The 24,959-nt window shown below is 59.4% G+C and overlaps 2 protein-coding genes and 1 long non-coding RNA gene across 5 annotated transcripts; 2 read left to right on the plus strand and 1 right to left on the minus strand.

Moving 5' to 3' along the window:
- The first annotated feature begins 1,963 nt into the window (after positions 1-1,963).
- FSD1 (fibronectin type III and SPRY domain containing 1) lies at positions 1,964-13,603 on the plus strand. 3 transcript variants are annotated; one of them, XM_047097152.1, is made up of 13 exons: positions 1,964-1,978; positions 2,908-3,003; positions 3,199-3,330; positions 4,098-4,199; positions 4,991-5,013; positions 5,191-5,312; positions 6,573-6,782; positions 9,935-10,033; positions 10,828-10,987; positions 11,538-11,617; positions 12,857-13,108; positions 13,210-13,298; positions 13,406-13,603. In XM_047097152.1, exons 1-13 carry the CDS (start codon positions 1,964-1,966, stop codon positions 13,514-13,516), a joined length of 1,491 nt encoding a protein of 496 aa, XP_046953108.1. In that variant the 3' UTR covers positions 13,517-13,603. The 3 variants fall into 3 exon arrangements, with proteins under 3 accessions (XP_046953108.1, XP_046953109.1, XP_046953110.1); XM_047097153.1 differs by having other exon boundaries at positions 10,828-10,963; positions 11,517-11,617; XM_047097154.1 differs by having other exon boundaries at positions 10,828-10,963.
- Positions 13,604-13,919: 316 nt separating this feature from the next.
- Positions 13,920-21,580, minus strand: STAP2 (signal transducing adaptor family member 2). Its single transcript, XM_047097306.1, is given in 13 exon segments — positions 13,920-14,053; positions 14,286-14,432; positions 14,435-14,539; positions 14,626-14,781; positions 15,708-15,782; positions 15,906-16,008; positions 16,102-16,171; positions 16,936-17,070; positions 17,270-17,370; positions 17,855-17,911; positions 18,859-18,981; positions 19,131-19,202; positions 21,479-21,580. Coding segments are annotated over 13 exon segments (1,335 nt in total). The 3' UTR covers positions 13,920-13,964.
- LOC124524884 (uncharacterized) lies at positions 17,348-24,792 on the plus strand. The gene is made up of 3 exons (XR_006965332.1): positions 17,348-18,829; positions 23,809-23,911; positions 24,035-24,792. It is a non-coding gene; the product is annotated as an uncharacterized LOC124524884 (long non-coding RNA).
- The last annotated feature ends 167 nt before the right edge of the window (positions 24,793-24,959 follow it).

Below are 24,959 nucleotides of genomic sequence, written 5' to 3' on the forward strand. Positions count from 1 at the left end.
TGTTCGTTTTTTTTGTTAAAATTTATACATGTATTTTGAGAGGGGGAGAAGGGGCAGAGAGAGACAATCCCAGGCAGGCTCCGCATTGTCAGCGCATGAGTGGGGCTCGATCCCACGAACAGTGAGATCATGACCTGAGCCTAAATCGAGAGCCGGGTGCTTAATCAACAGCCCCCAGTCGCCCCGAACCTGCAACCCTTGGAAGGTTCTGCGTATCAGAGAGAAACAGGCCGTGTCTAGCAGAGCAGAGGGAGAGGTTTCCAGGGGTTCTGGGCTAGAGGGCAGGCCGCGGGGGTGATGGACAACAGGAAGGAGGGAGGGGGGAGGGAGACCCCCGTCCCCACCCCAGAAATGCACCAGGAAGACCAGCGCTGTGCCCAGGGGCTCCATTCCTGGCCCATCAGGCACCCCCCCTTCTCCTCGCTGGTGCGCACCCCCCATTCAATTCGACAGACCTCTGGCCACGATCTCCGCCCCTGCCACAGGGGCGGATGTGACGCCCAGGCCAGACCAGACGGTAGATGTCAGTCAGGTGACCAGTGCTTCTTAGGGCTAGGGCTCCACTTCCTCCCGTCTATTGCCTCAGTTTCCCCAAAGATTCGTTTGGTTATTTATTTATTTATAATCTGAAAGGCAGCACGTGTACGTGAATGGGGTAATGCGTCCCAGTGAATGGAAATCTTTCTGGGAGATTCTATATAAGCACACCTGAGCCGGGGCAGGGGACACGTTGGAAGGTTAGGTGAGGCAGGTGGGGGGGGGGGGGCGGGGAGCAGGCAGGAGAGGCCTGAGCCTGGATTGAAGATCAGAATCCCAGCTTCAATTATTTTTCCCCCAAAATGTCGTCCTTTGAGGTTCAGAGGAATGGATTTGTGCTGAGGGTACCAGGTCCCCCAACAGGTACAGGGCGGGGGTGGGGGGGGTTCCCCTGTCCCCATAGCTTGCGGAGAAGTTTGGGGGCCCAATTGAGGGGGTTCATAAGCCCTGAAATTTCTCCCAGCCCTACATCTGTCACTCGCCAGGGTGGGAGGAGGGGACAGGCCCTAGGCCTCAGTGTCTGGCTCCCGACCACAGTGTGACCTCTTTTTTAAACCCGGAAAGAAGAGGGCCTGCGTGCGCCCCAGAATCGTTCCTGTCAACCACAGGATGGCCCCCGGCGGCGGCCGCACTCTGACCACACTGTCGTAGCAGATACACACAGTGTCCCAGCCTCCCTGGGACTTTCTCAAACTCTACCCTTCCCCCCACCCTCTGCTGAGAGGCAATGCTGGAGATCCTGGGGAGATCTGGCCCCGGGCTGGCCGGGAAGACCAAGGTGGACACAGACATTCTTGGCCCTGTGGATTCCGGTCAGGCAGAGGGGCTGCTGGAGGCGGAGATGTGCGATGCCGGGGCTTTGCGGGATGTATAGGAGTTCGGCTATTTTTCTCGGAGAGAGAAAGAAGGCATTGGAAGGAGACCATCCTCTTGGACCTTGGCTTTCCAGAGGACGCAAGGAGCGTGAGCAGCGAGGGGCCAGATCTCGCGGGAGGGGTGGGTGTGGCCTTCCTGTTTGAGGAGCAGCCACGAAATCGCGTGGGGGCCCGAGTGCGGAGACCGAGGCACCACAGGGACGAAGGATGGGCTCGAGGTCACCACCCGGGTGGTCGAGCCCAGGCAGCCTCCTTCCCAGTCCCGGGCTCTCGCCAGCTCCGTCATCGCGACCGGCGTCGGCCCCAGGCTCTGGGGGGGTCCCGGCTCTCAGCGACCCCAGCGCAGGACTACGTTTCCCAGGCTGCCGCGGGGGGCGCGCCTGCGCGCTGCGGCCAGTGATGGAGCGCTGACGGGGGGCGCGGCGGCGGCGGCGGCGGCGGCGGGGAGGGCTCGGCGGGCCATTGGCTCGTGGTCGCGGCAAAGGCGGCTTGAGGACCAGAAGAGCGAGCGGGGCCCGCGGGCCGGGCCGGGGACGACCTGGGCCGCGGCCATGGAGGACCAGAGGGTAGGAGCGGGGCGGGGCGGGGCGGGGCGGGGCGGGGGTGGACCAGGGGAGGGGACCAGGTGCTGCCGCAGCGCCCCCCACCCCCACCCCCGCAGCTGCTCTGCGGCCGAGGCCCCACCCCCGCCGCCACCCCGCCGGGATCCAGCCCCCCAATGCGGGACCCAGCACCCCCCCCCCCCGCCGTCGCCCCGACCTCTCATCATCTTGGCCCGGGTCCAGGCGCATCCCCTCCAAGCCCCCCACCGGCGCCCAGCATCCCAGCCCCAGCCTGACCCATCCCCCACGCCTTCCATGCGGACTGCGGACCAGGTGTCCGGTCTCTGCCCCGCCCCGCCCCTGAGGACGCTGCTCGGGCTCCGCACAGGTGATCCCACCGATCCCGCACCCCCAGAAGGGGGACCAGGAGGGGGTCCCTCCCGTGGGAGGCCTGGGTCAGGGCTCCAGGCCCCAGCGGGATCCTCCCACGCGGCTTCTCTTCTCTCCGTCCCCTCCCCCAGACCTCCCTGCCCCGCTCCCCAGTTGCCTGGGCCCTCTGGCCCCGCGTTCCCAGGTTCCTCCTTTCTTCTTCCCGATCCCTGTTCCCAAGGTGGCCCCTCACCCCAGATCACGCCCCGCCGCCCTCAGGTTGAAGGCTTTGTGCTGAGGCCGACCTGGCTCGGCCCAGGGTCGGCGCCTTCCCCAGAGGCTCTTTTTGAGCCTCAGTTTCCTCCCCTGTCAAATGGGCACGTGCCAGGCGAGGGGAGGTGGGGCCAGAGCTTCGCCCAGGGCCTGCCTCACGGCGGTGCCCAAGCTCACTGGCCCGGTGGCTCCCACATCTCCTGGATCCCAGGAAGGCGGAGCGGGGAGCCCCAAGTTTGCCGGGGGGGGGGTGCCGGGCCTGGCCGAGGGGCTTACCGGCTTTGGCGTGTGCCTGCTTCGGGTGGGGGCAGGAGGCTCTGCGGAAGATCATCACCACGCTGGCTGTGAAGAATGAAGAGATTCAGAGCTTCATCTACTCCCTCAAGCAAATGCTGCTGAACGTGGAGGTGAGGAGGTCCCCTCTGCAGGAGGGACGGAAGGAGGCGGGGAGTTCGTGGGCCAGAAGGGCTGGGGGTAGCCAGCCTGTTGCTGCCGATGCCCGTCGGACTGTGCCCGGCTGCCGCGTCCAGGCCTCCGTGTCCCCGTCTGAGCCTGGGCTTTGGCCGATCCTGGCCGTCCTGACCCCACCACCTCTCCCCAAGGCCAACTCCACCAAGGTACAGGAAGACCTGGAGGCGGAGTTCCAGTCCCTCTTCTCCCTCCTGGAGGAGCTGAAGGAGGGCATGTTGATGAAGATCAAGCAGGACCGTGCCAGCCGCACCTACGAGCTGCAGGTGGGGTGGGCTGGGGGGCGCTGCGGACCGTCACCCAGACCCTACCCCCCCCCCCCCCACTGCACCCCTCAGACTCAGCAGAGCCCGGCTGGCCTCAGGGTCTCCCTCCACACCTGCTCCTCCTCCCACACCGCCTCTTGGAGGTGCCCCCGAGTGTCTCCCGGATCCAGAACAGACACCCAGTGGCCTTGGCCTCACCTCCTCTGTTTCCTGGCCTCTTCTCTGCCCCTTCCCTGGCCGTGATCCGTGTACCCACCTGCTGTCCCTCTCGGTCCCTGCTCCCACCCCCGCCCCCTTCTCCTTCACCACATCCACGTCTGGCTGTTCCTCCCCTCCTGTCCTCCCCCAACGCCTCCGATTTCTCAGCCCTTCCCACCGGTCCCCAGATCCGACAGCGTCGCCTCTTGCCAGCCCCCCCACCCCTGCCCCATACAGCCCCTAGGGGGTCTAGGACTCTAACTGAGGCACCGGGGCTGCATCAGAACCTCCCGGACAACTTCCTAACATCCCAGATTTCCCAGCGTGGAAGAAGTTGGGGCCCCAAGGCTCAGGTGGGGTCTGGGCGTGTGAGTTTTCAAGAAAGGGATTCCCCAGGGGATTCTGCTGTGCTGCGGGAGTGAGCCCCGATTTCCCTGCAGCCTCCCCACCCCCGCAGCCTGGAGTTGGAGAAAGGTGTGGTGTCCCCAATCCCACAAAGTGGGGGAGACCGCGAGGGTTTGACGCAGTGGGGTGAGGTGTCTCTTCCCTCGATGCCATGCCACTCGTAGAACCAGCTGGCTGCCTGCACGCGGGCCCTGGAGAGCTCAGAGGAGCTTCTGGAGACGGCCAACCAGACCCTGCAGGCCACGGACAGCGAGGACTTCCCTCAGGTGGGCGCCTCAGAAGCCATACTGGTAGGACTACAAGCTAAAATATAGGACACGCGGTTAAATTTGCATTTCAGATCAACCATGAGTGACTTTTTAGTATAAGTGTGGCCCGGGCAGCATTCAGAAGTATGTCCCAAAGAGCACATGGGACATACTTATACTAAAAAATTCTTCGTGGTTGAAGGCGCCTGGGGGGCTCAGTGGGTTGAGCATCCAACTCTTAATTTCGGCTCAGGTCATGATCTCGCGGTTTGTGGGTTCAAGCCCCACATCGGGCTCTGTGCTGAGAGGGCAGAGCCTACTTTGGATTCTCTCTCTCCCTTTCTCTCTGCCCCTCCCCTGCTTGTGCTCTGTCTCTCCCTCCTCCCTCAAAATAAATAAACTGGAAAAAAAAATTTTTTTAACTTATTTGTGGTTTATCTGAAATTTAAATTTAATAATGAATAATTTTGGAATATAATATATCCCATGAAGTATTTAGTATATGTCCCAAATATTGAATGGGGCCCATTTATACTAAAAAATCATTTTGTTTATCTGAAACGCAGAGGTAACCGGGCACCCTGCATTTTTATCTGCCAAATTGGCCAGCTGTATATACTGGGCACTGGGGGTGGGGGTAGGAGCCTGTCTTTGCCCCCTATCCCTTTGGGGCACAGCCAAGTGTTTCTGCCCCAGTGGTGGGGACTTTGCCAAGTGGCCCACTCTGGGCCTCAGTCTTCCTGTCTGTGTAGTGACTTTCTGATTCAATGAAGACAACACTTTGAATTTTATTCCGTCCCTTTTTCCAGGCTGCCAAGCAAATCAAAGATGGGTAAGATGCCGGGATCTGGTTCCCACCCCAGTGCCCTGTCCCTGGTGTGAAGGTGGGGTCCCTTGGCCCAGCGCACTGAACCAGAACAAAGGGGACTGGGTCTCCCGCGCACGCTTCAGAGGCCTGGGCCCTTTTGAGATGCCTGCCGGCAGGCTGCCTCTATCTTCCTCCCTGCAGTGTGACGATGGCGCCTGCCTTCCGGCTGTCATTGAAAGCCAAGGTCAGCGACAACATGAGTCACCTCATGGTGGACTTTGCACAGGAGCGCAGGATGCTACAGGCACTCAAGTTCCTACCTGGTGAGAGGGGAACTTTCTCCCGACCTGGATTTCAGGGAAATGGCCCAGGAGTCTAGGGTAGCCTGAGAAAGGCTGGGGTAAACCTGGCGTTGAAATCCCGAAGGCACCGCTCCTGGAGGTAGAGCCCTGAGGATACCCTGCCTGTGTGGGTGGGGCCACGAGGAGGCCTGCCCCTGGGGGTGGGGCCTTGAGGATACTCTGCCTCTGTGGGTAGGGCCACGAGGAGGCCTGCCCCTGGGGGTGGGGCCTTGAGGATACCCTGCCTGTGTGGGTGGAGCCACGAGGAGGCCCGCCCCTGGGGGTGGGGCCTTGAGGATACCCTGCCTGTGTGGGTGGGGCCACGAGGAGGCCCGCCCCTGGGGGTGGGGCCTTGAGGATACCCTGCCTGTGTAGGTGGAGCCACGAGGAGGCCCGCCCCTGGGGGTGGGGCCTTGAGGATACCCTGCCTGTGTGGGTGGGGCCACGAGGAGGCCCGCCCCTGGGGGTGGGGCCTTGAGGATACCCTGCCTGTGTGGGTGGGGCCACAAGGAGGCCCGCCCCTGGGGGTGGGGCCTTGGCCCGCCCCTGGGGGTGGGGCCTTGAGGATACCCTGCCTGTGTGGGTGGGGCCACGAGGAGGCCCGCCCCTGGGGGTGGGGCCTTGAGGATACCCTGCCTGTGTGGGTGGAGCCACGAGGAGGCCCGCCCCTGGGGGTGGGGCCTTGAGGATATCCTGCCTGTGTGGGTGGGGCCACGAGGAGGCCCACCCCAGGAGGTGGGGCCATGAGGATATCCGGCCTGTGTGGGTGGGGCCACGAGGAGGCCTGCCCCTGGGAGTGGGGCCACGAGGATACCCTGCCTGTGTGGGTGGGGCCACGAGGAGGCCCGCCCCTGTGGATGGGTCTTTGAGGATATCCTGCCTGCGTGGGTGGGGCCACGAGGAAGCCCGCTCCTGGTGGCCCAGTCCTGGAAAGCCCTACCCACCTCCCATGAAGGCCATGCCCCTATGAGAGAATTCTAGAAATTATCCTGAAATGGTGGTATTCTGAGAAGGCCCAGGCCTTTGTTGGTTGAACCCTGAGGAAGCTCTTCCCCACCACCCCACTCTGGTGAAACCCTGTGGAAGCTCCACCCCCAGGCCCCAGTGCCCGGAGGGGCCCCGCTCCCAAGGTTGGGCTCCAGAGGAGGCCCCCAAGAAGGCCTCAATTGCGGGTGAGGTTTCTGTAAGATCGCCCTTGCAGGCAAAGGACCTGACCCCCCCCCCCCCCCCCGTCCTGGACAGTGCCCAGCGCCCCTGTGATTGACCTGGCCGAGTCCCTGGTGGCAGACAACTGCGTGACCTTGGTGTGGCGCATGCCGGACGAGGACAGCAAGATCGACCACTACGTGCTGGAGTACAGGCGGACCAACTTCGAGGGCCCGCCCCGCCTCAAGGAGGAGCAGCCGTGGATGGTCATCGAGGGCATCCGGCAGACGGAGTACACCCTGACCGGTAAGCAGCTCAGCCCTGCTGCTGACACCCACCCCGCCCCCTACCCCCAGCCCCGTTGGGCTCAGCCCCCTCCGGGCTCCTTTTCCCCATCAACTGGGGGCCCCGCTGGGCTGATCAGGAGTAACGAAGTGATAATAATAAAAGCGATATTGATGACAGGCACCGCGCCGTTTCTGGAGGGCTTACTACGTGCTAAATGTTTGCCCCACACGTAACGAACAACGGACACGCGTCTCACCGCCAGTTTACAGAGGAGAGGACTGAGGCCCGGGGAGGCAAGGCGTTCCCCATCGGCGTCTCACGTCTCCTATGCAGCGTTCATTCATTCATTTCCGGGTATTGAGCGCCTGCCGGTGCTGCCCTTGCCCTAGTGAGCAAGACTGGCGACAGTCCCGCCCTGGAGCTGGCATCCCCCCAGTGTTGGGGGATCTCCTTGGCAGTCGTCAGAAAGCAGAAAGCGTGGGGATTCCCCCCAGCCGGAAGGGGAGTGTCTCCAGAAGGGTAAAATCGGGGGTCCCTGATGAGTTTCAGCAGCCGTCTGCGCCGGCGGAAATCCTCAGTGGCGGGGAGAGCCGTGCCCACAAGATAACTGTCGCTACAGCTCTGGGGCTGTAATCAGCCTGTTCTGTATCTGTAATTAGCATGCATGGTTACTAATGAGCATGCTAATTGCAGGAAAGAAAAGCCAGCAGCCAGAAAAGGGCCTGAGAAGCTACTGGTTTATTATCCTTTGCATGGGAATCAAAACAAACATATCCCACTCCACCCCCCCCCCCCCCAGGCTTTGTTTTTATTTTATTTATTTTATTTTTTTAAACACTTACTCATTCTGGAGAGACACAGAGAGGCAGCGCGTAAGTGGGGGAGGGGCAGGAGACGCAGAACCCGAAGCAGGATCCGTCAGTAGCCGCTTCCGTAACTGTAGTTCCATATCTAAACCCAGGAACGGACAGGAGCCTCGTGGGTCCGCGTTTCGCTGGCGTTACGTGCCTTCGTCCGTGTGCGCGCGCGCGTGTGTACGCCCGTATGCGGTTTCGTCCCGTGTGCAAGTTCAGGGACCGGCCACCACGGTCAGCGTGGAGGTCTGTCGCATCCCAGGCTTCCTGATGCGTCACCCCCCTCGCCACCCCCCCTCTTGTTGCCTTTTGCAACATTCCTAGTGAGTGCGTTCCGCAGGGCAGGACGTTGAATCCACTGAAAGGCGTGTGATGTCGATAGGGACGGATGCTCTCGTCTAGGCGACGAACCCGTGTCGTCATTGGTCGTCTCCGTTGCTTGGGCAAGTCGGGAGGGGTTTGGTTTAGCGTTTGGTACGTACATGCCTCGACTCATCGCGTCCTCATGTGAACCCTGCTTGGGGATTTGGCATTGCGATTGCCAGTTTGCAGAATAGGAAACTGAGGCACACAGTGAGTCCAGACCGCCCATAGGCACATGGGTTCCAGGTTTCAGAAGCTGAGCCTTCTGGTTGGTAATTAATCTCTGCTCTGGGGCGGTAGGTGGTGTTGCTGAGTAATGTACTGGGCTCTCAGGGAACGGGATTCGGACAAGGGGGAGACAGTCTGGGTGGGCATCTGGAAGAGGTGGCAGCCAGGCTGAGGCCCGACAGAGGAGGGGAGGGTGGAGAAGAGTCTTCTAGGCAGAACAGCCTGGTCTAGGGCTCAGAGGCCAGAGCGCTGAGCCTTTTATGTCCGAATTTGCATGCCACCCTTCTTCAGGGGCCATGCTAGCGTTCTCTATATCGTTCCAATTTTATTTTATTTTTCTAAAGCTTATTTATTTTGAGACAGAGAGCTCAAGCAAGTGGGGGAGGGGCAGAGAGAGAGAGAGAGAGAGGGAGACACAGAACCCCAAGCAGGCTCCACGCTGCCGGTGCAGAGCCCGACGCGGGGCTCGATCTCATGCACGGTGAGATCATGACCTGAGCCGAGGTCAGGAGTCAGCTGTTGCACCAACTGAGCCACCCAGGCGCCCCTGGGTGATTCCAATTTTAGTCTACATGCTGCTGAAGCGAGCACTGCGAACCTTTGTGTCCGAAACTAAGTTAGGTTTGTGGACAGAACAACATCTGTGGGGAGAAGTGAGATGAAGAATGGGCCAAAGGGGAGCTATGGGAGGTTTTAGAGCAGGGGGCTCTGAGTACTGTTTTGGATGATCAGAGGACGGGCATCCCAGGGGGAACACTCAGGAGGCAACTGGGCATGCGGTCTGAGCCAGGGGTTGGGCAGTGGGTGCTCTGGTGGACGGATGGTGTCTGAAGTGCAAGAAGGGGACAGGGGCACGGTGACACGAATAAGAGCCCCAGACAGAGTCACCCTGACATGTAAGGGTGTTGAGGATGGAAGTGCCTGCAAAGAAGACCTAGGGAGAACAAACAGAGTGGGGGAGCCAAGAGGCGACAGTGCCGTGGCTGCCAAGGAGAGAATGTTCCAGGAGGGAAGGAGTGGTCAGCCAGGAGGTCCTGAGAGGTGGGGGACCGACAAAGGCCAGAGGAGGGAGAGTGAGCGAGGCAGCAGAGAAGGGGTGAGGGTGTAGACAGCTCTCCAAAGAGGTTTAGCTTGAGGGGAAGGACAACTGGGTAGCTGCTTTTTATTTTTGAAGACTGGAAGAAACGAACCCAAAAAGAAAGAAAGAAAGCAGGGGACATATCCTAGAAGTAGGGAATATCTTTAAGTAACCAGGCATGGGGAGATCGAGGGGTTCCAGCAAATCAAATGGCTCGTTCGCCTTTGTTCCCTGCCTTTGTTGCGTGTGGATGCGACATTCTGAAGGAGGCTTGCCAAATGCACTGACAGATTTTCCTAGAGGAGTTTCCTCCCCGCTGGCCAGCCTCAGACAGTAACTCTCTTCCCTATAATACCAGCCCAAAGTCCCAGGGAAGTTTCTCATTGGCCAGTTTGGGTCATGTGCCCATTCCTGAACCAATCGCTGTTACTGTGTCCCTAAGCATCCTGATTGGCCAGTCTGGATTGGAGGCGGAGCCAAGTACCCATAGTACCACAGGTAAATGAGGGCAAGGATGGTGTCTCAGGGATAAGATGTCGTTTGCGAGGTGCTTCTTAGAATGAGTACTGGGACTACCGTGGGACACAGGGACCTGTAGCCTTTTGCTCAAAGTGCACGCCACGTTGAGATCCCTCTGTTGCTCCTAGGTCTCAAGTTTGACATGAAATACATGAATTTCCGTGTGAAGGCCTGTAATAAGGCAGTTGCAGGCGAGTTCTCCGAGTCGGTGACCCTGGAGACACCAGGTGACTGGTTCCCACCCCTACCCTGGCTGTGACTCCACAACCCCTCGCCCTGGGGCCCCAGGTACTGATGTGTAATGAGCATCTTCTAATCAGGGCTCCGTGACTCTTTTTGCTCTGGTTGCCAGGAAGCTCGGAGCTTAGTCCCCAGTAGCTTCCTTAACCTGAGTGTCTAATACACACCTGCCATGGTTTTTTGCTTTTGCACTTGAGCCCATTATACTGGATGGGTTTTATACTCTCTCTCTCTTTCACACACACACACACACACACACACACACACACACACACCCTCCCTCTCTCTTTCTCTCTCCTAAAAACTAGATAAGCGCTCTTAGAATTGGGGATGGGATATCAGTAGTGAAGCCCGCACTTACTCTCCTGCAGCCACACCTTTGTGTGCTCTGCGAGGAGGACTTTCTAGAGTCTAGCCTAACTGTCGTGCTATAGCCCGGGCCCCTTCCTGTGCCTACCCTCCAGCAGAAGTACCACCAGTGCTTTGAAAATGGCTCCAGACCTAGGGGACCCTCAGGCAACAAGCCCTCAGCCTTCACTCCCTTGGCCCTCGGCTCTGCCCCGGCTGTCTTTCTTGGCGTCCTGCTGCCTGTCGCTCTGTATCCGTCTGTCTCTGAGCCCGGCAACCTCTCTCGTTTTCTCTGTCTTAGTCCCTGCTGTCGCTCTCTGTTCTCCGTCCCTGTCACATGGTTTGTCTTGGTCACTGTCTGTCTCTCTGTCTCTCTCTCTGTGTCTCTCCGGGTTTCCCCATCTCTGTGACTCCCACGTCTGCCCGGCCCCAGCGTTCATGTTCCGCCTGGACGCGTCCACATCTCACCAGAACCTGCGGGTGGATGATCTCTCCGTGGAGTGGGACGCCATGGGCGGGAAGGTGCAGGACATCAAGGCCCGCGAGAAGGACGGCAAGGGGCGCACGGCGTCTCCCGTCAACTCCCCCGCCAGGTAGCCTGCCCCCTGGCCTCCCTGAGTTTCTGGTGGAGGAGATCACACGGGGCAGGGACACCCAGAGCCCAGCGTGGTCAAGGCTGGGGTGGAAGGAGGGAGCCCGAGAAGGGAGAGGAGATTTGTTTTTATAATGCGTATTTATTTTCGGGGCAGGGGGGGGAGGGGAGTGCGTGCAAGTAGGGGAGGGGCAGAGAGAGAGGGAGACAAAGGGTCTGAAGCCGGCTCTGCGCGGACAGCAGACGCGGGGCTGGATCTCATGAACCGTGAGATCACGACCTGAACCGAAGTCAGATGCGTAACCGACTAGCCCAGGCGCCCCAAGAAGAGAGTTTTAACTGGGTTTTGACAGTTGAATAGTTTTCTAGCCGAGGAAGGGCTATCTGGGCGTGTTCTGGAAGGAGGGGCCCAGTGCGTGAAAAGAACCAAGTCCTAGGAAGGACTGACAGGAAGACCGACCGAGGCGGCCGGGGTGGGGGTGGGGGGCCCAGGGAAACCCTCCTGTGGGGACAGTAAGGGCTGCGCTGAGCCTTCTCCCTGTCACTCACAGAGGCGTGCCGTCTCCCAAGAGGATGCCCTCCGGTCGTGGGGGCCGGGATCGCTTCACGGCCGAGTCCTACACGGTGCTGGGTAAGGAGGGGCAAAGACAGGAGGGCAGAGGGGACACTCTGGGCAGGGCCCTGATGGTGGGGGGTGTGGGGTGGAGAGAACTCCTTTGGTTGGGGAAACTGAGGCAGCCACCAACAAAGCTTTCTGGGAATGGTTCCAATAATGTGGTGCTGGAGGAATTGAGGACTGGCGGGGGGGAGGGGGGAGGGGGTGGGCTTACTGGGGGTGGGGGGCAGAACTTGTGGAGGTTGTGGTCTGGAGGTCGGCCAGGGGGCGTCCTGGGGTCTGTGGAGTAGCTGGAAAGAATGGTCACCTAGCGGGCAGCCGGGTTTGTGGGGGAGCCAGAGACAGTCGCTGGTGTGGGAGACAGCTAGCGATGGAGTGAATGGGGCCCACGGAGGAACCAGGGTTCAGGGGGATCGTCGCTGTCCAGAAGGGGGCTCCCAGAAGAGGCTGGGGGGTGCAGGAGTCAGTGCGGTCGGTAGTACCTGGGCAGGGGCGGGGTTAGAGAGTAGCCGCATCCTGGGGATAAGCTAAGACCTGAGGAGAAGCTGGGGTTCTGTGGAGGAGCTGGGTTTTCCCCGAAAGCATCTGAGATTGGCGAGAGGTGGGGTCCGGGGAGGAAGCAGGGGAAGGGGTGGGGGTTCTGCAGAGTGGCTGACACCTGAGAGGGGGCTACGGGGCCTCTGGGAAGAACGAGCCTGGTTGTGGTTGGGAAAGTAGCTGAGGTCGGGGAGGAGCTGAGACGGGAGAGGGCCGTGGGCCGTGAGGGAGGCGGGGGCAGGAGAGGATGTGCAGTCGGGCCTGGAAGAAGTTGGCCTCCACCAGGGGCTGGGGGTCCGGGGAGACCCTAGATTCACAGAGCAGTAGGAGAGGGGCCCGGCACGCTGGCGAGACTCTGCGCTCCGGTGGGATTCGAGGCCCGTGGGAACACTTGGGAGTCCGCCAGGCGCAGGGGTTTGGGGGTGATCTAGTGTCGGAGAGAACTGAGGACCGAGGGGTGTCTGAACACGGGGAGGAATTGTTTGCTTTGGAGGAAGCTTCTAAGGCCTGGAAGTATCTGGAACGAGTAGCCTGGACCGGCAGAGAACCCGAAAGGATTAGCTGAGGCTTGGCGAGTATCCGGGCTCTCGGAGCATCTAGAGGAGGCGGATGAGGCCCGGGGACGGCCCGGAAGCCGTAGCCGAGGACTGAGGAGTACCCAGGTGGCCGCCCCCTGGCGCAAGGCCACCCGGGACCCGACTCCACCCCGCCCCACAGGGGACACGCTGATCGACGGCGGGGAGCATTACTGGGAGGTGCGCTTCGAGCCGGACAGCAAGGCGTTCGGCGTGGGGGTGGCGTACCGCAGCCTGGGCCGCTTCGAGCAGCTGGGCAAGACGGCCGCGTCCTGGTGCCTGCACGTCAACAACTGGTTACAGGCCAGCTTCACCGCCAAGCACGCCAACAAGGCCAAGGTGCTGGACGCCCCCGTGCCCGACTGCCTGGGCGTGCACTGTGACTTCCACCAAGGTGACCCCCGCGCCCCGGGCCGCGTCTCTAGCCGCCTCTCCCCCTCCCGCCTCTGCCACGATCCCCTTATCGGTCCCCCTGTCGCTCTGCCTCCGTCCCAGGCCTCCTGTCCTTCTACAACGCCCGGACCAAACAGCTGCTGCACACTTTCAAGGCCAAGTTCACACAGCCACTGCTGCCCGCTTTCACGGTGAGGACCCTTCCGTGGCGGGGATCGGCGGGGGGGGGGGGGGGGGGGGGGCGCCGGGTGCCGGCTTTGCTCCTGAGCCCGCCTGCCCCCCTCCCCCTGTGCCCCAGGTGTGGTGCGGTAGTTTCCAGGTGACGACGGGCCTGCAGGTCCCCAGCTCCGTGCGCTGCCTGCAGAAGCGGGGCAGTGCCACCAGCAGCTCTAACACCAGCCTCACCTAGGCCCCTGGACCGCCCACCCCGCCCGGCTGATCCAGAGGGGGGCCCTCCCAGGCCTCGGTTGTTTCAGCCAGCACCCTCTCCTCTCTTGCTGCTTGGAGCCTTAACTCCTGCGGGGGTCACCACTGGGGAGCGGCGGGCCCCGGGGCGGGCCCTCCTCCCCACCTCGCGTCCTAATAAAGGTCAATCACTGGCCAGGCCGTGCTGATGGTTCTTTGGGGCTGGGTGGCACTGAGTGTGCCCCAAACCTTTCCGGACCTCGGCTCTCCTGGCTGTAAAGTGGGCTTCTCTTGTAGGGCCGGGTGGCAGGTTTTGCTAAGAGGGGCCAGCTGTGGGCAGACGTCTACCAGACCCCCACTGCCTCCCGCCCCCCCTCCTCCGCCAGGCCAGACGCAGAGGCCCTGGGGTCACTTGAGCTTTTATTCTGGGAGGAGGGGTCCGCCTCTCTGGCTCACAGGTCCCCAGCGTGTCCGGCCGAGTGCTCCAGCGCCCGTCTCCTCCGCAGTTTCTCTTCCAGCTCGGCGGTCAAATCCGCCAGGCCTGGTGGGGGGGGGGGGCGGGGGACTTCAGCCGCATCGGGGGTCCCCAGCCCACGCTGTCCCCCCCACCCCACCCGCAGAATCTGCGGGGCCCCGTGAAAAATGAAAATCTATTCAAAAGCCTTGAGGGGTGTCAAGACCGCACAGCGTTAAGCCAAGCGTGGGGCCCTTCGGAGTGTGGGTCCCGCGTGACAGCACAGGTCACCGGCCGCACGGACCCCCAGACGCCTCACCTGTCGTGGGGAAGAAAGCCTGCGCTGAGTTGCCCGCCAGTTTCTTGGCCAGGCCGCCGTTGAGGCCTTGGGGCTCTGGAGGAGGGGGCAGAGGAGGGACTGAGGCCGGCTCTCCACCGGACAAGGGAAGGGCTTGGGGGCGGGACCCCTACCTGGCTTGGGCGCAACGGGTGGCTTTGGCAGCTTTGGAGGCTTTGCCGGAACCTTTGCCACCTTCTTGGGCTTCCGGGTGACCGGCCGACTAGGGGAAGGCACTGTGTGGACAAAGGTGTGGCACGTCACGTCACGTCTACCTTTCAGCCTCCTCCCCTGTCCCCGTCTCCCCCCCGCCCCCACCTACCGTCCCCGTTCACGTAGGTGGCGGCTGGGGCGTGCGCGATGGGGATCACGTAGTTCTCATCCTCGTTCCGGAGTGGGGTGAGCTTGTTCGGGCCCGACACGGGTGTGACGGGCACGGGAGGCAGCTGCCTGGGGTCACCCGAGGGGGGTGCGGGACCTGGTGAGAAACGCAGTTGCCGGATTCACGCGTGTGACCCTGTGCGTGCGTGGTTCTTACACACGCTCACCCAGGAGTCGGTGTCTGTGTCCCTGAGTCGCATAATCTGGCACACGGAGTGAATTTGCATAGTTGAATACAGGCAGAGGGTTTGTACGCGCACCTGAATGCGTGGATACGTGCCTGACACCGCGAGGGTGCTAGTATTTGTCTACGTTAGCGTGTGCACCCACGTGCCTATACGTGTCCAAATTTGTGCTCGCCAGTGAGCATTCGTGTCCACACACGTGATTGTGGCTTAAGGTATGAGTATGTGTGCCACACGGGACGGGAATCGTGTGACACGAGTATTCGTGCATGTGCGGAGCCCTTGTCCGTGCACGTGTCTGCACGTGAGCTGCTTGTGCAGGTGGACGCAATTCGTGTTTGTGAGTGTTCACGTGTGTATGTGTGCACATTCGTGCCCACTGTGCACAAGGGGCCCCCCAGCGTCTGCTCAGCCCAGAGGCCTTCCTAGCATCTGTTTCCCGCCTTGTAAACGGGATCCCCCCCCACCCCTTTCTCAGTAGCCACCCCGGTTCCCATCTCTGGGTAGATGTCGCTCCAGGTGAGCCCTCCGTCCCCTCCATTGCCCATCTCAACCTACTGAAATCCTTTGAGGCCTTAAGCAAACAGCGCCTCCTCCAGGAAGCCTCCCCCCTTTCTCTCCCCAACTCTAGGCACCGCTGTCTTCAGCCCCAGGTTCAACCCCACAGGGCTGGAAGCGTGTCCAGCTCTGTCCCCCGCTCCACAACCCGGAGGGCAGGGTCTGGGTAACTTCTGGGTCCTTGTAACTCTGGGTCCAAGACTGGACACGGGCGGCGCCACGTGGGTCCCAGGTCTCTCTGCACTGTGGCCCAGCGGTGGCTGCAGGGCGGGGGCATCACCTGGGCCTCGGGGCGCGGGGGCCTCGCGTGCCACCCACACACTCTCGCCGTTCTCGTTATCCGCCTCCACGTAGCCTGGAACAGAGAGTGGTCCTAGAGGAGGCGCGGCGGCTGGGGGTTGATCCAGGGGTGCCCCGTGGGGGCAGGGGAGGGAGAGGCACGTACTGGGTTCCCGGAGTTCCCTGAGGCCGCACTCACCTAGCACCTTCTCATAGTCCTCGTCTGGCAGGAAGGGCACCAGCGATTTCTTGGTGCGTGTCACGAAATAGTTGACCACTGCGTCGAGTGAGTCGCAGGAGAACTGGAGGCGGGTAGAGGTCGCAGTCGGGGCTGCTGGGGAAGGGGCGCAGACCCCCCCCCCCTGCGTTTTCCAGTACCCCAGCCCAACGCTCACCGGCTCCTCCACGTCGATCACATACTTGGGGCCCTCGTGCTTCACCTTGTAGTGCCGGACCACCGACGACCTGCCCAGGAAGTGGTGAGTGAGGGGGCTGGCGCAGGCCCAGGAGGAACCCGCCCCTCGTCCTGGCTCCGCCCCCACGGAGGGGCTAACCTGGTCCTCCGCACAGTGACCGTGCCCCGACCTGGCGTGACTCTCCCGGGAGAATCAGGCCCTCTACTGACTGCACACCCCCGCCCCCCAGGAAGACCCCGCCGCTGTCTCGGCACTGCACCTAAGGAGGGCCACGCCCTGATGGCTCCACCCCTCTGGCCCCGCCCCTCTGGCCCCGCCCCGTGGGTTCTAACTCCGCCTTCGATGTGGCCCTACCCTTCACCTGGCTATCCCAAAGAAGGATTTAGGGCCAGGCTCTGATCCGTCCCCAAAGTGGACCTCCAAAGCCTGATTCAACCACCCTGGTTCCAGGGGAAGACCGGCCTATGACTCCACCCACAAGTCCTGATTCCGCCCAAAGGGCTGGTTACCACCCCTGGATTTGATTTCTTCCTTGCTCCGGAGGTCCAGACCCGGCCCCGATTCCGCCCCGAAGAGCCCATCCTCACCCAAGGGTCTGACCTCACCTAGAGAGTCCCGCCCCCGCCTCAGGATCTAACCACTCCCCCCAAGGGGTCCTCCGTCCGGCCCTTGGCTCCGCGCCCAGGCGTGGACCCCACCCCCACCCCCCACTCCGGGGAGGGGCCGGCCTCGGGATCCCACGCCCCCCCGAACTCTGGCTCCGGCCCCCGGAGACCGCGTCCCTCCGCCCATCCCGGCGCCGCGCATGCGCACCCATTGAGCGTCTGGCGGGTGGTGACCGACACGCCGCCCGTTCCGTCCCCGCTGGGCCGCAGCAGCAGGTTTCCGCACTCGGGGTAGCGCTCCAGGAGCAGCTGCGCCTCCAGCCGGCTCACCTTCAGGAAGCAGCTGGGGCGGACGCGTCCCTCACTCCGCGCAGGCCCCGCCCCTGGGGCGCGGCCACACCCTCCCGCGGAGCCCCGCCCCCGGCACGTGGACCTCGTCCCGGAAGACGGGATTCCCCGCAGACCCCGCCGGCCGCCCCTTGGGCCCCGCGCCTCCGCCCGCCGCCGTCCCGGGGCTGCGCGCGGCCCGGCGGGGCACTCACGAGGGCACCTCGAGCGCGCGGCGCGCCTCCTCTTTGGCCAGGGCCTCGGCCATCATGTACAGGTGTCCGGGCAGCAGGGTCAGGTTGGACGGGATGCGGAGCTGAGGGGCGATGAGGCACCCGCGGGCGCCTGGACGTCAGGGCACGGGCGGCTGGTGCCCGCGTCACGGAGGGGACACCCTGAGGTCGGGGTGCGGGCCCAGGCAGCCAGGATGGGAACCCGGGCCTGGGGGCTCCAGAGCGACCCTGCGCCTCCTCAGGGCAGGGGTGAAGAGACTTCAGGGAGGGGAAGGACAGATCAGATGCTCGAATGTAGGCTCTCAAAACTCTACAGGCCGCGGGGCCAGACAGGGGACAAAGGACTAAAGCAGAGATCAGGAATGTTGACAAAAACTCCTGGCTCTTAAATAATGGCAGATCACTTTCACAGTTTCAACACTGTTGGCAAAAACAGAAGCCGTTGGCGGGCTGGGTTGGGCTCAGAGGCCGCCAGCGTGAGACCCGTGTAGGAGACTCTGGGGGCCTGGTTGAGGACTGTGGCGTCGAAGGAGAAAAGAGGGTCCCCGAGGAGGCACCCAGTCTTACCTCTACCACCGTCAGGATGAAGCCTTTCCACATCTCCCGAGACTCCAGGCTCTCTACCTGCGGAGGGACAGAAAAAGAGCCCATGGCGACGAGCCTCGGTCAATTCATCTGTGAAATGGGAACGAGGAATAATAGCCACTGTTTCCCAAGGGTTCTTTTGAAGATTAAACGAGTTGGGACCCGGGTTACTTTAGGATGTCTGGACATCATAAGTCCTCAGGAAAGTGGGATAGAATTCTTTCATGTTACTGCGTCAAGTTTGAAAACAATACAAATCAGATCCTGTATCTCCAATGCTCTAAACCCTCCCCGGGCTCCCGTCTGCTTTGGGGTAAAAGCCCAAGTCCTCCCTAGGGCCCACAAAGCCCTGCACCCCACGCCCTGTCCCCTCCCTGCCCTCCTCCCTCCGTCTCTCCCCGTCCCTCCCTCTGCCCAGCAGCCTCCTGGGCAGAGGCTCCCCCCTCCTCTTCTTCCTCTTCTTCCTCCCAGCTCTTCAGAGCCTTTGCACAGGTATCTACGTGCCGGTTCCCTCACCTGCGGGTCTCGGCGAGGCTTTCCCCGGTCGCCCTGTTTCACACGGTAACCCTGAGCGCGCTGCGTCCTTTCCCTAGCACTTTTTCCAAGCGTCTCCTGCCGTCTGCCCCTCCAGATATGTTTTACGCACTTGTGTTGTGTACTGTGTGCCTCCCCCGCTCGACTGCAAACTCCACAACGGTGAGGAGTTTTAAGTGTCCTGTTCACTGCAACCAGGAGAATGTCTGGCACACGGGAGGCGCTCGATAACCTTAGCTGCAAGGTTGAACGGTGGCGGGGGGGGGGGGGGTCCATCCTTGCGGCTCACGCGCTGTTCTGTCTCCTAGGTACTGTCCCGTTTTGCAGGCGAAGAACCCAAGGCCTAGAGAAGTCAAGTGACTCGGCCAGTGTCACCAACCCCGCGGTAGCCTCCGTGCGACTCCATGCTAGTGTGTGTTAGTGGTAAGTGTGACAAGGAGGGAGGGGCCTACCTTGAACTTGATCTCCTGGTTCCGGAGGACCAGGCTGAAATGGATGCCTGGGTCTCGGGAGCTTCCCCAGGGTGGGTCATCTGTGAGCTTCACGAGTGCCGTTAGGTCTAACTTCTCCACGTGCTGGGGATCCGGAAGCAGGGGTCTGAGCGCCAGGCTGTGGCTCCCCAGGCCCTCTGGCTTGGCCGAAACACCCGCCCTCTATGCTTGGTCCCTGAGGTCAAAGGAGGGGGGCGGGGAGGGGGCGGCGACCAGCTCATTCCCCTCCTTACCTGGGAGTCCCGATTGCTATTATAGAAATAGAGAGTGCAACCCTTGAGGCCTGCCCAGAATTTCTTGTAATCCTGGGGACCAAAGGTAGAGAAAGAGAAGGAGGTGAGAAGGGAAATCCGGGTACCTCCATGGCACCCACTCCTGCCTCAGGACCTTTGCACTGGCCGTTTCCTCTGCCTGGAGACTCTTTCCCCAGATCATCACAGCTTCCTTCATCACCTGCTTTGGGTCTTTGAATGAACGTCGCCTTCTCTGGGAGGCCCTCTCCATCCATGGCCCAACTTATGGGGATCTGTTGTTCTTTGAGAAAGGACCAAAGAATCTTCCTTGATGGAATGGGGAATGCAGAGCAGCGCCCCGCCCCCGCCCCACCCCTGGCCAGTGTACAGAGGTAGGAGATCCAGGAGTAAGTTGAACTAACCATCCACCCACCCACCCATCTATGTACCCATTTTCGCACACATACACCCCCTTCTCCTTGTCCACCCCATAAGTATTTATTGGGATCTCCTGTGGGCCTGAGTCTGCAGTCTCAGAATTTCACAAGGTTCTGGACTCTAGAAGTTATTGCCGATTCAGGATTTGCCCCCAGGATTCTGAATTATAAATGTCCTAACTCTCTGGTGGTCCAAGGGGGCTGATACAGCTCAGATGGTAAGAGAATGGGTTTGTTTGTTTTTTTTTCCAGCAGATATTCCCTGAACATCTACTCTGCACCCAGTTCTGTTGCAGAGGCAAAATACTACCTGGAACATGGCTTCTGTTTCTAAATAGGTTGTCTTCCAGAAGAATATAGAAAGCATAGATACTCGGGCGCCTGGGGGGGCTCAGTCGGTTGAGCGTCCAACCTCAGCTCAGGTCACGATCTCACAGTTCGTGGGTTCGAGCCCCGCGTCGGGCTCTGCGCTGACAGCTCCCCGGAGCCTGGAGCCTGCTTCCGATTCTGTGCCTCCCTCCTCTCTCTCTCTGCCCCTCCCCCACTCACACACTGTCTCTCAAAAATATATAAACGTTTAAAAACTAAAAAGAAAGCATAGATACTAAATCTTCCAGGGAAGAGTAATCAGTACCCCGAGAGGGACAAACCCTAGGCCTTGAGATCTGGAGAAAGGCCCTCCAACTGGGAAATCCGGGAAGACTTCCGGGAGGAGGAGGTACTTTCATTAGTCCGTAATGATAATGAGGATAGTTTTCATATTGATGCCCAGTAGCCATCATCAGTCCACCTGTCCATCTGTCCATCTGCCTGCCCATCCATCTGTTTATCCACTTATCTACCCACCCACCCATCCGTCTCTATGTCTGTCCAACCATCGACATACCCATCCATCCACTTACCCATCTGTCCGTAGATACATTTAAGTGACATTTACTGAGGACTTACCATGTGCTCGGCCCTGGGAGCAGAGCAGTAAGTGATTAAACTCAGCAGGTCAGACCTGCTTTGTCGTGTACCCACTATACGCCATTGCACAAGGTATTTAAGCTCTCCGTGCCTCAGTTTCCCCACCCATGAAATGGCGATAAAGAGGAACCTACCGCAGAGGCCGCTGAAAGAATTGGGTGCGTTAATACCAGTGAACAGTGTTTGCGGAGTCAGGACCCCAGACCCCTTCTCCAGTAACCATGGTTACGGCCCTACTATACCCATTGTGTAATAGAGAAAACCGAGGCACAACGATGGAGAGTCCCTTGCGCAAGGCCTGGGAGTCAGGAAGACGTGGGGACCCCTGTGGCCTAGATGGTGTGTAGGCCTGAGGGGGGCGGTGGGGGGTGGGCACTTGGAGGCACAAGGAAAGGAGGAGGGGACCGCAATCCGCAGTGGCAGTGGGGTGGCCAGGGAACGCAGTGGGTGGGTGTTTGGGGTTGTAGCAGAAGATGAGACAAGTGTGGGGGGTGGGGCGCCTCAGGGAAGGAGGGACTGGGCTTGCATCCGTCTCTGGTCCTGCCAGATGCGGCCCCCTCAGCTACCTCTCCTGGCCTTGACCCCCCCCCCCCCCCCGCAGCTGAGGCTCGGCTCAAGGTTAGTGTGGGGCTGGGACCTGGGAGCCAGAAGGTTTTCCACTTCCTGGGGGAAGTCCCTGATCTGTTTGTATCCAAGAGAAAGAGAAGAGAGACCAAGAGGGAGACCGAGGGAGGCAGACAGGCAGGGAGAGACACAGAGAAAGAGATAAACCAGAGTCAGAGACAGCCAGAGGGTGGGCAGAACCTTCTCCAGCACCCCCAGCAGGCACCCGGCCCCAGCCACTACCCACCCCGTCCCCTCGTCCCCTCGTCCCCTCGGCCAGGTGAAGATCCAGGCTCAGAGAGGTGAGTGCAGCCACCTAGGAGCCCAGCAGTGCCTTACCCCGTCACAGGGTCCCTTCTTCTCCAGAAAGTTCTCGTAGTAGTGTGAAGGTAGAGCGCCTTTGGGTTTGGGGATCCGGGGTGGTCTTAGGGCTGAGGCCATGGTGGCCCGGGTCTTTGGCCTTGGCCTCTCCCCGGGGTGGGTGCCCCAGCTGGGCCAGGAAGCAGAGAAACCGGTTCCAGGGGAATTTTCTCTGCTGTCAGCTCCCCAGCTCCCTCCCCTGCCAGGTGCTGGGCGGGTGCTGGGCCAGGCAGGTCCTAGGGAAATCCCAGCCTCTCTGGTCTCCCCAAGAAGTCTGGGAGGCCCGCTGGAGTTGGGGAGGAGGGAGCCACTGGGAGGCTCCCAGTGCTGAGCAGGGACTGGGCAGAGGGCGCACCGGGAGGAGGGACCTGCCTAAGCAAAGGTCTGGATGTGAGAAAGGGAGGAGCCTGGTGCCCCAGTGGCAGTGCGTGTGTCCAGAGAGGACACAACAGGGACATCGCATGAAGGTCTGCGTGCCCCTTAAGCTGCCTGCCTGCTATACCAATCTTCCCTAAATCTACAAAAAAAAAAAAAAAAAAAAAAAATCTTGCTGGGATTTTGATAGGAATCGCACCTGTGTGTCACTGGGAGCAGACAGGAGATGTCAACTCTTTGACAAGAGTCAACTGAGCCACCCAGGCGTCTCCATTTTTTAAAAAAATGTATCTAAGGGGCGCCTTAATATCTATTAAGGGGCGCCTGGGTGGCGCAGTCGGTTAAGCGTCCGACTTCAGCTCAGGCATTGATCTCGCGGTCCGTGAGTTCGAGCCCCGCGTCGGGCCTGGAACCTGCTTCCGATTCTGTGTCTCCCTCTCTCCTGCCCCTCCCCCCACATGCTCTGCCTCTGAAAAACGAATAAACCTTTAAAAATTTTTAAAAGGTTTTATTTAAGGGGCTCTTGGCTGGTTCAGTGGGACGTGTACGAGGAGACTCTTGATCTTGGGGTCATGCGATTGAGCCCCACGTTGGGAGGTAGACTGTACTTAAAAAAATGTATTTATGGGCGCCTGGGTGGCTCAGTCGGTTACCCTTTGGACTTAGGCTCAGGTCAGGATCTCACAGCTCCTGCGTCTGGCTCTCTGCTCTCAGCACAGGGCCCGCTTAGGATCGCTTAGGATCCTCTGCCTCTCCTCCCTCTTTGCCCCTGCCCCCCTCCCCCAAATAAACATTTTAAAAAATCTTTGAAGCTTTTATTTAAATTTCAGTAATATTAGTTTCAGGTGTACAGTATAGTTATTCAACACTGCCTTCCACACAACACCCAGTGCTCATCAGGACAAGTGCACTCCTTCGTCCCCATCACCTATCTCACCCATCCCCCACCCCCCCCACCTCTCCTCTGGTAACCAGCTGTTTGTTCTCTGTAGTTAAGAGTCCCTTCCCTCCCCTCCCCTCCCCTCCTCTCCTTTCCCCTTCATTCTTTTCTTCCTCTGTCCCTCTTTTTTCCTTTCTTTTTTCTTTTGAGAGACAGCATGTGTGAGCAGGGGAGGGGCAGAGAGGGGGAGAGAGAGAGAGAGAGAGAGACTATCCCATTGTCACCCTGGAGCCTGACTCCACTCGGGGCTCGAAGTCACACATCTCGAAATCATGAACTGAGCCAAAAATAGGACTCAGATGCTTAACCAACTGAACCACCCAGGCGCACCGAAGAGTCTGTTTCTTAAGGGGCGCCGGGGTGACTCTGTTGGTTGAAGTGTCCAACCTCGGCTCAGGTCATGATCTCAAGGTTCGTGAGTCTGAGCCCCACATCGGGCTCTCTGCGGTCAGTGCCGAGTCCGCCTCAGATCATCTGTGCCCCTCTCCGCCTCTCCCCCGCTCGCTCACTCTCTCAAAAATAAATAACATTAAAAAACATTTTTTTTTTTTTAAGGCGTCCGTTTCTTGGTTTGCCTCTCTCTCTCTCAGCGTCATCCATGAGGGTTGGAAACAACTTCCAAATTCCTGGTACTGTTAATAGTTTGCCTTCTTCCCATGAGCCACCAGAAGTATACAATGATAATGGAAATGTTTGGAATAGTACGAGAATCACCAAAACGAGACACAAAGTCAGGAAATGCTGTTGGAAAAGCGGTGCCGTTTGATGTGGGGTTTTCGCAAACCTTCAATTTGTTAAAAAAAAAAAAAAGGCACTATTTGTGAAGCAGAATAAAGTGAAGCTCCTTAGAACGAGGTATTCCTGTTCGCCTCTTGGCATTTTCTAGGAAGGCCATCCTATCATCTGCAAACAGGGCGAGTTTTATTTCTTCCTTTCCAATCGGTATGCCCCTCATTTCCTTTTCTTGCCTTATTGCACTGGCTGGAATTTCCAGGACTGCGTTGGATACGGGTGGCGAGCGTGAACATCCTTGCCCTGTTGGCTCTGTTACGGGGAAAGCATCTAGTCTTTCGCATCGAGTACAATGTTAACTGCAGGTGAGTTGCTTTCCACCTGTTTCTAGTTTGCTGAGAGTTTTTACCATGCATGGGTGTTGAGTTTTGTCCAATGCCTTTTCTGTATCAGTTGAAATGATCTTGACGGAGACCTTTCTTCCTTAGTTTGCGCGTTAGTTTCCTGTGGCTGCTCTGACAAATTACCTCAAGCGTGGAGGCTTAAAACGACACAAATGTATTTCGTGGATCTCACAGAACCGAAATCAAGGGGTTGCCAGTGATGCATTCTTTTCTGGAGGCTCAGAAGATGACTCGATTTCCCTGCCTTTTCCAGTTTCTAGAAGCTTCTTGGGTTCCTTGACTCATGGTCCCCTTTCTCCATCTCCAAAACCAGCAAATACAGGCAGAATCCTTACATCACATCACTCCGAATTTCTTCTGTTGTGACTACTGTCGTCTGCTTTTAAGGACCCCTGTGATGGCATCGCCCCCACCCAGCTAATCCAGGCTAATTTCTTTATTTTCAAGGCAGTTGATTAGAAATTTAAGTTCCATCTGCACCTTAAATCCCCTTTGCCATGTAATCTAACATATTTACAGGTCCTGAGGATTAGAATGTGAACATCTTTAGGGAACCGTTATTCCACGACCACAGCCTGTTAAATATGATGGCTAACATTGATTGATTCTTGAATACTGAACCCGCTATGCATCCCTGGAGTAAACCCCACTCAGTCATGGTGTGTAATTCTTTTTATATATGGCCAAATTCTACTTCCTAATATTTTGTTAGCGATTTTTTGTGTGTGTGCATGCCTGTAATCATGAGGAATACGGTCTGTCGTTTTCTTTCTTTTTAAAATGTTTTTGTATCGTCCTTATCTGGTGTTGGTTTCAGGGTAATGCTAGCTTCATAAAGTGAATTGGGGGGTGGGGGGCGCGTGCCTGGGTGGCTCAGTCGCCTAAGTGTCTGACTCTTAATTTCAGCTCGCCCTGAGAAGGGATCTGCGCTGACAGCGTGGAGCCTGCTTGGGATTCTCTTTTCTCTCTCTCACTCTCTTCTCCTCCCCCGTTTACGCACGCACTCTCT

This window comes from Lynx rufus, unplaced genomic scaffold, assembly GCF_022079265.1.
Source record: "Lynx rufus isolate CCGP_SWC_20201006 ecotype Redwood Valley unplaced genomic scaffold, mLynRuf1.p SCAF_4, whole genome shotgun sequence".
NCBI classification, from domain to species: Eukaryota; Metazoa; Chordata; class Mammalia; order Carnivora; family Felidae; genus Lynx; species Lynx rufus.

Excerpts from the sequence above, each read along its gene's own strand:
- FSD1 (XM_047097152.1), top strand. Across the intron at positions 4,200-4,990 it reads ACAGCGAGGACTTCCCTCAG|GCTGCCAAGCAAATCAAAGA; the intron begins GTGGGCGCCTCA and ends CCCTTTTTCCAG. Across the intron at positions 10,988-11,537 it reads CCCGTCAACTCCCCCGCCAG|AGGCGTGCCGTCTCCCAAGA; the intron begins GTAGCCTGCCCC and ends TGTCACTCACAG.